At 34.3% G+C, this 16491-nt stretch overlaps 1 protein-coding gene across 34 annotated transcripts in view; it reads left to right on the top strand.

The window, feature by feature from the left end:
• The window catches only part of Nrxn1 (neurexin 1), a 1098127-nt gene extending 1086860 nt beyond the window's left edge, over positions 1 to 11267 (top strand). For all 34 annotated transcript variants that reach the window (XM_058573180.1, XM_058573183.1, XM_058573188.1 and 31 more), the window contains one exon: positions 7880 to 11267. In XM_058573180.1, coding sequence (XP_058429163.1) covers positions 7880 to 8187 — 308 coding nt within the window. In that variant the 3' untranslated portion in view covers positions 8188 to 11267. The remainder of the gene's footprint in view (positions 1 to 7879) is intronic.
• The last annotated feature ends 5224 nt before the right edge of the window (positions 11268 to 16491 follow it).

A 16491-nucleotide genomic window follows, 5' to 3' on the forward strand; every position in this document is an offset into this window, starting at 1 on the left:
ACCCAGCAATGAAGCAGGTGGCAAAGGTTGATTGATTTCCAAGTTCTTTGAATTGCCAATTCATGGGGGAAGGCCTGAGATCTGTCAAACGTGTCCTCTCTAAAGATTCTTGTTTGACTGCAGGAGTAAAGTTCAGGATGGGCAGGGCATGGGAGGAGTTGGTAGGAGGGGAGAATGAGAGAGATCTGAAATATCCAGCATCTGTCTTTTCTCACAAAACCACAAGTAAAAATCAGAGTATGCAGTGTAGATCCTTGGTCACTGCCTTCCTTCAAATGGGACATTTAAGCATACTTTCTTGGACTGGGCTTGTGGCTCAGTGGTAAAGGGATTGTCTAGCATGTGTGAAGCACTGGGTTCCATTCTCAGCACTGCATATAGATAAAATAAAGGCCCATTGACAACTAATATATATATATATATATATATATATATTTTTTTTTTTTTTTTTTTTTTTTTTAAAGCATACCTTCTTGTGAGTGATTGTATCTAACTGCTGCTTCTGGCCTATGTTGTCCTGAAGCACAAACATGGGACAAATAATAAACTTTGGAGTTTTGCAGGGATGAGAGGGAAAAAAAAATTGTGCTAATCTCAATTCACAAACACCCCAGGAGCCTACAATTCCAATTTTCTTTTCACAGTATTAATGAAACCAAGTACTTGGAAATGTCAAATCTTCTCCTGTAAATCTGAAACCCTTTTCAGGGATTGCCTAGAATTATAATAACTTCCACACTTATTAAGACACAGTATAGAACTCTGATCTAATGAGATAATTTTAGGCAACTCTTTTTTTTCATAGGTAGGGTGGAGACAGAAATCTGGAAGCAATTTCTTTAAATTGAATCTATCATTAAAACCAGAAAGACTGGCCAAAGACATTTGCTGAGAAAAAAATTCACCAAATGTCTAACCAATTGTTTTTGAAAGGGAGCATTGTAAGATAAGACATTCAGCAACTCCAGTGAGCACAATGATAAGTAGAATTTTATATAATTTTATAATCCTGGATATGCCCCTCCAGATCTAAAATATATGGCTCACATTCTGTTTTTTACTATTGGTGTATTTTGCTCTTTATTATTTCTTAAGACCAGTAATTTCTTACAGTTCTTTTTGTTAAAGCTCAAAGGCTTGATTTTCATTTTCATTTGTATGTAGTGACATTCATGCTTCATCCTTGATGTGACAGGGTCATAGCTGATGATATCGCAACATGTTAATAGTCTCTATCAAAGAAATAAAACCAACCTGGAAAATTGCCTGGAAATCACAATCTCACCCTGAAAGCTAACTTTGGAAACAGTGTAAATATAATAAGATTACAGTGGAGGAGCAGCTCATAGAAGTATTCAAAATAGTTTCATAAAAGTGACAATTTGAGTGATATCAGAATATCTAGAGGCATGTTTTTGCCTTGGTGTACTCATTAGTGGAAATATAGAGTCCCTTCACCCACAAACCCTCTTTCTATGTCATAGGAAATGGTTACTTTAAACACCACCTCTCCTTAGAATCTGTAAAAACATAAATCAAGAGCAATTTTATTTCTTAAAAATAACATTTGATTTCTATGTTTCCCATCTCAGACTATCCAAGGATGTCAAAAACTTTCCTTTGCAAAGTGAAATCTTTTAAAACAAATTCATTAATATTCACATTTTTTTACCTTTCAAAATGCATGGTGTAGAGCTTCTTTTGTGAATCATCTTCCTAAATAACTGGGAGCTTGAGGCTTCCTATTTGCCTAGCCTAAGATATGACTAGATACTGGAACATTCAGGCTATGATTCAAAAGTCAGCAGCTTAATGTGCCTCTCAAAGAGTCATATGCATAACAATATTTTTAAATTATTAAATAATTTGTAACTTATCAAAAATTAACTTATCTTTGAGTTTATTGAGCTAGTTATCTTATATTACAATAGAGTTTATCATTTGTTTGATCAATAATGATTTTACCTGTAAACAAATTAGAAAATTTAACTTTTAAAGTAATCATGCCAATATCAAATGCAAAGGCAGTTCTGGTGAAACAATCACATTAAGATGTTTTTGCCATTTTATATCATATTTGAAATTAGGAATTTGGCAATAATTTTATTGTTTATTGAACAGCTTGTTGAGTAATGCACTAAACCAGAGAAATGGGGTCCTGACTCTGCTGGCCTGACCTTCTCTGTTTCCCGCCTGATGAAGGGGAACACAGCAGCTGTATTCTCTGAGGGCTACCTTCAAGAACAAGGGGAGTTGAGAGAGAGGCACAGAAAAGATCAGGAGGGGTAAAAACTGGGAGGAATCCAGAGACATGGGAGGAGGTGACTGAGGACCCAAGAGTAGGGACAAAGAGATAAGGCCTGCCCCAATCAGCATTCTGGACTCTACAACACCCTGACATAGCTCTTAAATATGTTTGTCCCAGGGACTTTTTTAATTAGATCAGGTTTGGGGAAATGATGCATTTCACATAGATGCAAGTCATAAATAAAGAACACACATCACAACAGTTTTTTACCTCTATAGATAACTAGCTCAGTAAACTCAAAGATAAGTTAATTTTTTTCGATAAGTTACAAATTTAAAAACTAAACATTTTCTTTTTTAAAGCAGAACAACAATTGCACCTATTATTCTTTTTATATGATATGACAAAACACTAGGCTATGTCTTTTGTACTTCTATGAATTTTCACAATGAATGATCATCTGATAGGAATAAATTGGTTTAGACTATAATGGGAAATATGTTGACTGTCCTAACACTTGAAAGTATATGCCTACCTAAGTAATCAAAATATTAATTAGGCAGTGAGAAACATGAAACTTCATAGAGCTAGCATGTTGGGTCCTTCATCATCTATTTGGACCAAAGTAGATCAGGTGGAAAACTTTTGGAGATCATAAAATTTTGCCAAATATTATGGGAGAGAAATGGGAAGGAGAAAGAGAAAAAGAAAGCTACTTTTTTTTTATTTGTCCTTTAAGGAACACTGTTTATCAGTGCATGAGTCTCAGGAAGTTTTCCATAATCATTTGGCTGAGTATGAGAAGTGAATATGAAGATGGAACAGGTCATAACCCTCCTAAGGGCTCTTTGTCATCAATTAGCTTCTGACTCATTTAGGGTAAACTGCCAATGAAGGTCAAACTCCTTTCCATTGCTATGAAAGTGGGCATATGTGCTCTCCCTACACATAGATTTAGCAGTTTACCCTCAGTGCCAATTGACTTTGTGGGGCACATGATAATAGACATTCTTCATTAAATGTGGATAGTCAGAATTGCATGGGGAAACTTGATAAGAACAATAATGTATTGCAGTGTTCTCTTAAACTGTGTGTAATTTCACAATTTGTGTGTGAATTTTTACTATATGAGTCTTTGAAACAGGATACAAGTAGGTCAAAATATTTAGATTTTACATTCATTTTTGCTTTTTTTTCACTAGTGACTTAGCCTTCAAGTGAAATATGTATGCCACCACCAAATTTGAATACTTTTCTATCTCTAATCATACCTAATTGCTAAAAAGCCTCAGCTTATTTAATGCATACCATCGTTCCTACTTAAGTTTGCTACTAACAGGACCACTTCTGTTCCAGGTCCAATAAGATGAACTTGCTACTGCAACTTGGTTTTGCCTGCAAACCATTCAGATGTTAAAGCTAATTTCACATGTTTCATTATTTTAGTCCCTCTTCCTTCACTCTCTTTCACTTATTTTTAAATTTTTTTATCACATTCTGGGGCAAAGAAAGGGAGAAAAGACTAAAGTAACTTTGGTTCATTTATTGTAGATTATTTTAATTATTAAAAAGTTTTATTTTTATTTAATAGGGAGTATAAAAAGAATGCAAAATTCTCAAATTCATGAAATAGATTTTACACTTTTTATTTTATTAAAGTTTCTTTTTTCACATTTTCCTAAATGGTTAAAAGATGATTGCATTTCTCTTTTATATCTTTTGGGACAAATTGTAGAAAACATTGGTCTTTATTCACCATTTTGTACTATTTTCTACTTTCAAATTAGGATGAAATATCCTCAGTAATTTTTCAGTGATCATCACAATAAAGCACGAGTGACAGTTGATAAGTGAAACCACATTCATAATTCATGAATATATTGAAATTTCTCCAGCCTGTTGTTGCATGTTTAGGAAAGATGGTCCATTAACACATAAATACCTTTGATCTTAGAACAAAAGGGAACTATCAATCAGTCTTCAGATTTGAAGCATCAATAGAAAAAAAAAAGATTAATTAATCAATTAGAAATGGAAGCAACTGCATATTCCAAACAGATCTATAATACCTGTTATTAAAATTTAAAGTAAATGTGAGGATAATAAAATATTTCTTCTTTGGAGTTAGATTTTAGTGATTTGAGGGGATCATATGTTACTTAAAAATATATATGCTATTTGGAATCTTTATATTTGAGCTACATGGAGATTGTTTTTGGCCTTGTGACTTGAGCAACATTTTGGCTGGTATTGATAAATTGAAGAATTTCAGTTTTTGCTTTCATCATTGTGGTTTCATGCTAGTGTCAACACACATCTGTTACTGGTGTGCTATATCCACAGTTGTTTTGAAACCATTTCAGATGTATTTGAGAGATAAAATTAATATTCTTGGAAAAGCTAGTCTATTTATTTATTTTTTTTTTAATTTTTTATTGTTGGCCGTTCAAAACATTACATAGTTCTTGATATATCATATTTCACAATTTGATTCAAGTGGGTTATGAGCTCCCATTTTTACCCCATATACAGATTGCAGAATCACATCAGTTACACATCCATTGATTTACATATTGCCATACTAGTGTCTGTTGTGTTCTGCTGCCTTTCCTATCCTCTACTATCCCCCCTCCCCTTCCCTCCCCTCCCTTCCCCTCCCCTCCCCTCTTCTCTCTCTGCCCCCTCTACTGACATTCGTTTGTCCCCCTTCTATTATTTTTCCCCTTCCCCTCACTTCCTCTTGTATGTACTTTTGTATAACTCTGAGGGTCTCCTTCCATTTCCATGCATTTTCCATTCTCTCTCCCTTTCCCTCCCACCTCTCATCCCTGTTTAATGTTAATCTTCTTCTCATGCTCTTCGACCCTACTCTGTTCTTAGTTATTCTCCTTATATCAAAGAAGACATTTGGCATTTGTTTTTTAGGGATTGGCTAGCTTCACTTAGCATAATCTGCTCTAATGCCATCCATTTGCCTGTAAATTCTATGATTTTGTCATTTTTTAATGCAGAGTAATACTCCATTGTGTATAAATGCCACATTTTTTTTATCCATTCATCCATTGAAGGGCATCTAGGTTGGTTCCACAGTCTAGCTATTGTGAATTGTGCTGCTATGAACATCGATGTAGCAGTGTCCCTGTAGCATGCTCTTTTTAGGTCTTTAGGGAATAGACCGAGAAGGGGAATAGCTGGGTCAAATGGTGGCTCCATTCCCAGCTTTCCAAGAAATCTCCATACTGCTTTCCAAATTGGCTGCACCAATTTGCAGTCCCACCAGCAATGTACAAGTGTACCCTTTTCCCCACATCCTCGCCAGCACTTGTTGTTGTTTGACTTCATAATGGCTGCCAATCTTACTGGAGTGAGATGGTATCTTAGGGTGGTTTTGATTTGCATTTCTCTGGCTAGTCTATTTATGACAGCAATTCCTGACTAGACTTATAGTTTCTTCGTATCAAAAATTAATCCTTCCATTTCATTAAAAGGTTATTGTTGTATCCCCCACTTCCATTCCCTACCGATAGACAAAAGTGAGATGATTGTGAAAATGTGTTTCAAGTGAAAATATTCCATCAGATGGGGAAAAAGGATTTAGGTAACATTTAAGTAAAATTCCCTTTTTAGCCCTTGAGACAGTCTGAGCAAAGAATGCTCTGCAAAAACTGCGAGTAGAAAGTTGTCATTCAGGGAAAGTTAGAAGCTGAGCTAATTGGCACACTTTGGCAAAGATGACTGTATTTAAAGGAGAAAGTGCCGCCTTTGGTTTGTCAGGTAGTGACAGAGTTACTGCACTAGGCTCTATGCTTCTTGAGAGGAAATTAATTTCCTGCAATCAAATACTGTGGATTATAGTCTTTGTCTCCTCTGTCTTGGCCACAGAAGTAACACCAAGGCTTTTTATTCAGCAATGTTTCATGGGCTTTGGTAAAACAAGTGGTGACATAATCGGCATAGAACAGTTTCACCTGCTACATTTCATAGCTCCAGTACATAGCATATTGCTGCTTTGAGACTGAGAGCTTTTACTTTGCCAGTGGCTATATTTATAAGACTTTATTTTGGGGAGGAATAGAAAATGACAGCAAAAAATCCAACATTTAGGCAGAAGAAATCTTAGTGATGTTTGAAAATGGAGTTACAAAGCAGTCTAGGGCTATGTGTTTTGGTAAATGATTTTCAGTAATAAACAAGAATTTTTGTAGAAATACTAAAGCTGATTACTAAATGATGTTTAATAGTAATATAAGTGTACAGTTTGTCTTCTTGAGTTGTTCAATTCCTGCTCTGTGTGCATACATACGTACATATCACATATATATATATATATATATATATATATATATGATCTATATATACATGTGCAAGCTTGAGATTGTTTAAATTCATTGTGCATAATTTACAAATAATGTTTTGAAAGTTGTAGCATTTTAATTCATTATATCTGAAAAATAATCTTTTTCTATAGGACAGTGGAGAGGAACAATAGCAAAATCTTTAAAGAAAATTAGCTAAGGTCAAAAAGAAATAGGATTTTTTTAATAATTCCTATTTTTTATAGTTAAAAAAAAGTAGTGTATAGAGAAAAGGAGTTGCCTATCCTCCCCACCTTTTGGCCTGCTAAATTCCAGCTCTTTTCTTTGCCTTCCCTGGTGAATGGCAGAGCCTGCCTGGTCCTTGGTGAAGACATTAGGCACCCTGTAATTCACTGCTTGTTCCCAAGAATAGCTTTATTTATACTTTGGGAAGACTTGAATGAAGGTTTTGTCAGGTGAATAAAACTAGGCCAGCCAGTCTTCTCTTACCATTTATTAGTAGTGAGTTTTGACTAAAAACCATTCTAGGAGATATTTAAAATGGAGAAAGAATATTTCTTATTTTCGCCTCCAGAGTTTGGCTTTGAAAAATAATTCAACCACTGTCAGTGTATAAACAGAATGCATAAATATTTATATAAACGAATGACTCCCCAGTAGAAAAGGAAATTAGATGTTTTAGTTTATAAAGAGGTGACTAAAATTATACTTTAAAAATCAGACAAACTATTTTAAATGGCTGAATTATCTCATTATCTAATAGTATGTTCATTACAATACCAGGCAAAAGGATTTCTAATATAGTCCTATATAATAGCTGTCCTTATTTTAGTCCAGAGTTAGTCTTATTCTGAAGCAACATCAATTTCATTCTTTTTTTTTTTTTTTTTTTTGGTGGTTCTGGGGATTGAATCAGGGCTTTGTGCATACGAGGCAAGTACTCTACTACTTGAGCTATATCCCCTGCCCCAATATCAATTTCATTTTTAAAATGATTCCTTCAGATATTATAGGATAGAACTGTTCTGATTTTATTTGACATGTTACATTTAAGGCTTTTCACCTTAAGTACCAATATGGTCCTTTAGAGCTAGTTGGAGCTGATTTGGGGCTGTGCTTCTAAGACACTGTCGAAGAGGTAGTCCCAATTTTTAGTTTGATGATGCACAAGGATTACTCCATTAACAGCAGTATAATTTTCCTAAAGCAGTAGGTGCTATTCCATTAAACACTGAAATAGATGGTACATGTTAGTATAGTTCTCTAGCATTCAGGAAACTCAATGATCACTTTGTTCTCATCCTGTTTCTTACAGCCAACCCCACCCGAGTAGGAGGGAGAGAGCCGTACCCAGGCTCTGCAGAAGTCATCCGGGAGTCCAGCAGTACCACGGGAATGGTCGTCGGGATAGTAGCTGCAGCTGCCCTATGCATCCTCATCCTCCTCTATGCCATGTACAAGTACAGGAACCGGGATGAAGGCTCATACCATGTGGATGAGAGTCGAAACTACATCAGTAACTCAGCACAGTCTAACGGGGCTGTGGTAAAGGAGAAACAACCCAGCAGTGCGAAAAGCGCCAACAAAAATAAGAAAAACAAGGATAAAGAGTATTACGTCTGATCCCAAGATCTTAAAAGGACACTTGTATAGAAATAGTCTTCATTTTATCTGAGACATAATATAAACTTATTTACTTTCCTTTTTATGAAGCACATACAAAAGAAGACAGGGAATGCAATCAGGAAGGAAAGACTGTTTTTAAAAAAACAAAAACAAAAACAAAACAAGTATCTCATGCTCTTGTTTCTCAAAAAACAAAACAAAAAAAAAAAGGAAAAACAAAAAACAAAAAAACAGGGGCCAATAAATTCCCTAACATCCGCAGTGTTTTCATTTACTCTGCCTGTCTTTATGTTGCTGGAACATTTCTAAAAGACAGTGATGACCGCACGCATTCATAAAGCAAAGGAGTATTACAAAATCAAGGCACAACACAAAAACAACACAAAACATAACACACAAAAAAAGAAGCTACCTATGATCCTGGATTTAGCCAAAGTGCTAGCGCTTTCCTGAGAAGTCAGTTAGAACCATTGCCAGAGAAGACTGTCATTTTGAGTGACTCAACCTGCAATCCTTTAAGAGTTTGCCGCCTGGTGCAACTGGAGCAGTGGTTGGAACTTGCATTTGAAACAAAGTGCTGGCTTTTTTGAAGACTTGTGTAGGAACACATTCAAAAAGCCCCTTTCTGGTTGTAAGAGAAAAAAAAATACGGAGGCCTTATTTTCAAAAATGTGAAATATAAGGCACATTTTCACACTCAAATTTCAAAAGAAAAACAAGAGGGCATAGATGCAATCATTGGGAAATTTTCATGCACGCTTACTATGTTATTACATATGTTTATATAAAATCCATCTCTGTGTGCTTTCTGGACTGTGATAAGTGACGTTTTATAGCCTGTTGTATAGAAAATGCAAAATATATCTGCTCTTCAGCCATTTTTGGTAACTCAATGTTATAAGTGTTGCTAAATATAGGGAGTTTTATGACATCAGAGCAACAATTATTTCAGTCAATTTTTTTTTGCCACCATTATAAATTGCCACACCTTTTTTTAAATAAAAAAGAACAATTACAGTGTAGTGTTTATTCTAAGAAAGATATGTATGAATGTATATAAAAAGACTCAGCTACTTTTTTTTTCTTGTATGTACAGCCTTCATTCTGTTGCAATTAAGTTTTAGTATTTGTATGAAAGGTGTGAATTAGAAGGTAAAATATATACACAAGTATCTTATAAACTTTTCTCCCCAAAATACTCACGTTCCCACATACATTCACATTCTCAATTAACACACACACACACACACACACACACACACACACACTAATCCACAGGAGTCCATCAGATATGATGAAAGACCCAAACATGCATATAGTCACAAATATTTACTGACAAATTGAAAAGCAGGAAGGAAGATAGTTGTGCCAAGGTATTATAACAAGTGGGGTGATTTGCTTCCTTGAGATCTTGCTCCCAGGAAACCCCAAGAAGATTTAATCCCTAATCAAATAGAATATCACTGGTATACTGCTGCATGAATAGGAACCATTATGTGGGCAGGTAACAGAAGCAAAATTTGGTTAATCTATACCTTAACTCTGGCTGCTGCAATTGAAAACTTTGTTTCCAACAAAATAATATATATACATATATATATATATTCTCTGAACCTGATGTGCATGATAAACCTTTTTGGAAAGTAAACAGTTTCTCAACTAAAAAAGTATTTTCAATAATTTTTGATTCTGTATTACTACCCATTTAAAATTGTTCTCTATTTGTTGATTATTGACTAAATTTTAACTTTTCTGGTTTTACATCTATATCATTAAATATAGTTTTAGTTTAACATACATTAAGTATTAGGAAAGTATAGATTATACACTTGTTTTGCATATTGTTTCAATGATGTTCATAGCAATAAATTATTAGTATGAGAAAGTAATGCAAAGGACATGCATTATTGGATTGCAAGGAGATGCATCAGTAAAACTTGGTCACATTACTTGAATGTGTCCTAGAAGAATGATTCTAGATTTCATAGGAAAGAATACCTTTACAATTAGCTTTAATTAGTAAGGGCAAAAAATGCAAAACATCTTTTGTGACATTTTAGTTGATATAAAAATGCCAATAAGTGGCTTGAACTTCAGACATACAGTACCTTAGAAATATGTATAATTCATAGCAAATCACCACTACCTATGGTTGCCAAGTAATTGTGTAAGAAGAGTCTTAAAGGCTTTTCATGACCCAGAAAGTAGATGCTAAAACTAAAATTTGATATCCCTTCTGTTTCAGGTTTTACTTCTTTTTAATTTGCCAGGTTAAAGAATTCACAAGTCTTTTTTTTTTCCTCCCCTCTCTTTCAGTCTTACTCAGGGAAAGCCAGAAAAATAAAAGGGAATATAAAACCACTAATCTACAACTAAAGGTTAAAAAAATATGGTTGCTTTAATATTTAATCTACTGAACTTGAACTAGTTTCATCTAGAGAGAGTCTAAAATATGATAGCAAATAAATTGAACAGTGGTATTTTTAAGCAGTATATTTGTGAATCATGATGTTTGGGATTAATTTCAGTGTTTCTTCCCAGAAAAATTTTAAAATTTCATACAATGATGCAATCTAATATTGCCAGTAAAAATATTTCTAATGTTATTGGTCTACATGAAATCTAGCAGTTTTCTTCCTGAATGGAGAAAGAAAAGAGAGGAACATGAGTTAGGGAGAGAAAGAGACTTGAATACAATCCAAGTATCTTCATACCAAATGTATCAGGGTTCATGCATAATTTGTAATTAGTAGAGAATTTCACACTACCTGGCATAAATTTGATTACATCTCTAGACTGTAACTTTTCTGATTGAGAATGCTTCTTTTATATCCATGTAATATGTTGCCTTTAAAAAAAAAAAAAAAAAACAACTACTACAATAATGTGTGAGGTGGTCAATCCCTATGACATCAAAGAAAGGCCACATGATCTTACCCTTCTAGTGCTTTGTGTGATTGGGTATCTAAGGGGTTTGTTTTGTTTTGTTTTTCTGTTGCAAGGCCAATTTATCCATTATTGGAAATGCTAAGCAAGTGGAATTTACTGTTTTGTTAATAAAATATTTCTTAATACAACTGTGGTTTATTGATTGAAAAAATTACATGCAGCAAGCTGGGCATTGTGGCACATGCCTGTAGTCCTAGCTACCTGGAAGCTGAGATGGGAGAATCACAAGTCTGGCCAGGTTGGGCAAATAGTGACAAGTGAGACTCCATCTCAAAAAGAAAAGAGAGAGAGAGAGAGAGAGAGAGAGAGAGAGAGAGAGAGAGAGAAGGAAAGAAAATTACAGATGGCTCTATTTTACAATAAAGTGGAGCAATAAGGAAGACTACCTTTGAAAAGAAATTCCATCCTAAGGTGGCAAATACGAGAAACATATTGGCGTGTTTTTTAAATTCAAATATACGTTAAACATCTCTACTTGAACACACAAATTCATAAAACTCATTGAAAAACAACAGTCCATGAAGATGCTGATTTCATAAATATGGTTTTCTCTATAAATACAATGGGATCCAAGTTAAATGAACCTGTGATAAATTCCAACACTATCAGTCACTTGAGGCGTTCATTCTCATGAATGTGTTCACATTCATTTAATGGTTGCTGCAATTTACTTAATTTCTTTGATTCTCACTTTTATTATCTGAACATTAAGTATAATATATAACACCATCTTTTTAGGTTGGTAAATGTAATATTGAACTAATCTACCTACCACAACTAAGGACAAATTAAAGGTGGCCACCAGCAATATTATTATAGCTTTGAGAAAAACACGTCAGAAATGTGTGTTCAGCTTGGGCTATTTGAAAAATAAAATTAAAAAAAAAGACCAACACAAAACAAAAAATAAATGTATAAAAGAACACATTTGTTTCCATATAATTATATGCTATTCACAAAGCTTAGTCACTTTTTGGAAGTCAGATGACTCATCAGAAAGTTTTAGTTGAAAAGTTGTGTTTTAAAACCTTGGTCTTCAAAAAAAACTTTCTTAATAGAAAAACTTCAGTTTGGCCTTTTCATTTTTCTTTTTTCAATGGCCAAAGGCTCAAACATGAATGTTCAGTCAATTTTGTTCCTATATTGCTATAGGTACATGTTACTTCTTAATAGTAATTCATGATCTTTAAAATTTAATATGGAAAACAATTCACATTTCCTTAATATTTAAATGAAAGACTATATAATTTACCTCACCTTTAAAATGTATGGCTTTCACTGATGGTGACCATTTAAAACCTATGATCAGCAAAGACACCAAGAATTCTTATGTTCTTGACCCTGGAGGCATAGAACACTAGAGTCACCAGGTGTTAAAAACATAAATGCACATGCATACACATATATAATAGGTATTACATATATATATATATATATATATATATATATATATATATGTCATAGGTATAATATATAATACCTATATCTATTATATCTATATAAGAATTATAATTATATATGTGTATATATGAAATAATTTGGCAAGTGTATATAGATGAACATTTTCCTGGGAAAAGTGTTTCATTATGGCCCTCAAATTCTCCAAGGACTCCAAAATTTCCCAGAAGATTAAGAGCCACTGAAACAGACATTAGATATAAACAAAACTGTTATAAAAGTTATACTAAGTATGACTGATTCACTCAATATTTAGAAGGCATAAAGGAGATGTCATGAACTAACTTTAGCAGTACTGTGCTTTGTACAAAGAAAGTACCCTTCTTGATAACTAAATGTCCGGCTATGTAACTGAAATTCAATCTTGCTTCATATTGACAAGTTTAACTTTCACATATTTACTAAGCACTATATATATAAACTCTGTCTATACCACATGTATCCATTCTCATGAATGCCTTCACATTCATTTAATGGTAAACTTCAAGGATTGAAATGTTTGAATTAGTACCTTGAACACAGGCTGTATATATCCAACATGTAGCAAGGTCCTGGTTAACAAAAGCATCTGTCTTTAAATATGCAAAAGTTATCTATATTTGAAAGTGGCAGAAAGACTACAAAAACTACATAATTGTCCAAAATATATGGTTATATTTAAATAAAAAGGAGAAGACAGCTTTTTATGAGATTTATATTAATAAGGCATCATTGATCTCCTTGATAATTTTTCTTTTATCAAGGGGGCTGAGTGGTTTTAAATCAACAATAATTATGTCTTGGGCTTGTGCAAGTCCTCATCGTTGAATGCTGTTTCTACAAAAAAAAAGAGCAAATTCTGGGTGAGGAACATGAGTATTCAAGTGGCATCTGATATTACTCATCTGAATTCCACACCTGTTAAAGACATGGCAATGGTTTGTGAAGTTTTATGGAGTAATCTTGCTTAACAGCACACAGTAACTCCTTGAAGGGAAAAAAAAAATAACAGAATATTGAGCCACATTGTCTCTCCTTCAATAAAAGTAGCAATAAATAAAACAAGTCTTATTGAATGCTTCTCACCTGCAGTAGTTCAGATGTTTACTGTTAAGAACAATGTCCTTTTCAGTTACATCAACAATCTCAATTCTAATCTCTCACAAGCATAAAATTTAGGGCAAATTTAGTCTAAATCCTTGGTTTGAAAATGACTAGCTCTGGGACCTTGGGTAATCTGACTCAAATCATCCAGAGTCTATTCAGCTTTAAGAATGAGATTATGAGGATTTGTAGGATTGTGACAATTAAAAAAATATAGTGAACATTAAGTGTTTTTCAGTTAAAGGTATTTTCTTAAATGATAAAAAAAAAAGCTCACCTCTTTAACAGGTAAAGCAAAAGTGTATGAGGCAGTTGCTAAGAGAGTAGAACTATTGAAAAATGTAGATTAAAAATAAGAATACTTAGAAATTCAAGTTGCTATTTTTCCCAGTAGAGATGATACTTTTATAATGTCTCAGAAGAAGTATTATCAGCCATGGATAGTAAAAGGGTAGCATCTTTGAAAAGCAGTATATTTCACTGTGGGTCCTTAGATCTGACTCTACGTTATTACCACTCATTGGTTCTAACTCTCTTTGTGCAAAAGAGATTATACCCTGTCTTCCACATGACACTCTGGTTTCCCTTGGCCATTACTTAAATTATATGGATTCTTGTCTTTTCAGCTCCTTGGTGAATAACTACATCGGGTTTTTTTTTTATCTTCTTTATATGAACTTATTCCTCTTTGATAACGACACTAAATATTATATTTATTTTTTAAAAAAGCATATATGCTTGTTTGAATTATATTTAATCAACTAAAAAATATGATTTGTTTTTTACAAAACAAGTCTTTTTAAATTTGGACACATGGAATTTATTATTTGAATTAAATGTAGGATTTTTTACATCTAACCATAAGAAACTTTATTGCGTTGAATTTAAATCCTGGCCATTTGAGAGAAATGTATTATCTTGGTTCTTTCACACAATGTTCTAATATTCATCATTACCAAATGTTACATACATTTAGATGAAAATACATCCTGTAGGAAAGATATCTGAGGGATATCTTGGATATCTTGCTTCCTGAAAATATGGAAAGATTTCTCTATAAACAATGTTTTTCAACTGCAGGCATTTTTCTTCCCCGGGGGGATTTTGATAACTTCAGGACAGAGTTTTGGTTGCTATGTTTTGAATGGAGAGAGCTATTGGCATCTTCTGGATAGATACCAAGGATGCTATTAAACAATTTTCAGCACAGAGAATAACTACCCTCAATAGTTATCCTGTCCAAAATGATAGGCATTGTACACATCAGCTGGCTAGAATAACACATCAACTTGCCAATAATCTTTGAATGAGGATTTGCTCTGTGTATCTGTCTCATTTACCAGAAGACTATTAAAAAATCATTTACCTTGAAATCAGGATCTAGAATAAGTTCCTCCTAATCTGTCAGTGAATCTAATGAAAAAAGGAATTAGCTTAGTTAGAAATGCTGCTTATTAGTTATTGCCACTTTTATAACATGGTCATAAAGCATCTATTAAAAATAATTCTGATTTTGACTTTTAGCTTATTGCTATATAATTTAAAATATACTTTGAGTATTTCTTTTGAAATCAGAGCATAGTAATGCTTCCTCTATTCTTCAAGTATCACATCTGCTTCCTAATAATGTTAGTAGTAACCAGTATAACTGTCATGCTCGCATTTAAGTTGTCTGGAATGTAACTAGCCTCGAATGGACAGATAAACCTTGCAAGAGGCAATTTTATAATCATTTCCTCTTTACCTACTTTGAATGTCAATTCTAACTGGCCCTCTATTCCTTGGAGGACTAGTTAGTTATAAGTGACCAGTTAAAATCATAAGTGTGTGATTCCTGAGCTGCTTAGCCCCTTCCTGAATCTCCAGTGTGCACGCTCTTGTTTTATATCATCTTCAGCAGGTTATCCTGCTGCCATTTGGATCCTGAATATCTCCCAAAGGCCCATGAACTAAAGGCTTTATTGCAAGTCTTTGGGGCTATTGGGAGGTGTTGGAACTTTAGGAGGGAGGGCCTACTGGAAGGAAGTTGGGTCATTGGGGCATGCCTTTGGAGGAGACATGGTGACTCTGGCCCCTTCTCTCTTTTGCTTCCTGGCGACTGTAACATGAGCAGCTTCCTAGACCACATGCTTCTACCAGGTTGTATTATTTGATCACAGGCCTAAAGCAGCAGGACTAAGTGACCATGGAAACCACTGAAACTATGAACCAAAATAAACCCTTTCCCTTATTAAGTTGATTTTCTCAGGTATTTTGTCACGGTGAAAGAAAGCTCACACACACACACCCACCATAATTGACTTTCCCTCCATCATCCAACATCAGAATGCTCTTCAGAGAGGTGATTTCAAGGAGCACTGGAAGGAGAGTGGGTAAGTAATTTAGGGAAGTTAAAGATGCCAATTAAAGCTGATTCCCTAATAGATTACTGCTATGGGCAATACTATGTGGGGAACTATACGAGAGAGTAGAACAAGTTTCAGAATGGTTCCACCTGAGGACCAAGGAAATTGGGACATTTATCCATCACTTCCCATCAATCTTTGGTAATGGGATGCTAGAGGGAAAGAAGATAGGGGTGATAATTTGCTCCAAAATACTTTGTGTTCCTTTACAACCTGGCAAAGCAGGCTCAGAGGTCCAGAGAAGACGCTCAAGCAGTGTTGCAAGTGCTTACAGCAGGAAGCCACTTTGTTCTTGTCCATGTGAGTGCCAGGGGAAGTGGGTGGGTCATCTGCAGCATCTACATGTATTCTTATGTGTTTGTGACAGCACTTTTACTTGCAGTGAGTGCATTCAGTTCTCTGATAA

The sequence above is a fragment of the Marmota monax genome, unplaced genomic scaffold, assembly GCF_021218885.2.
Source record: "Marmota monax isolate L192 unplaced genomic scaffold, Marmota_monax_Labrador192_F-V1.1 WCK01_AAM20220418_F8-fsc00015, whole genome shotgun sequence".
Classification (NCBI taxonomy): domain Eukaryota; kingdom Metazoa; phylum Chordata; class Mammalia; order Rodentia; family Sciuridae; genus Marmota; species Marmota monax.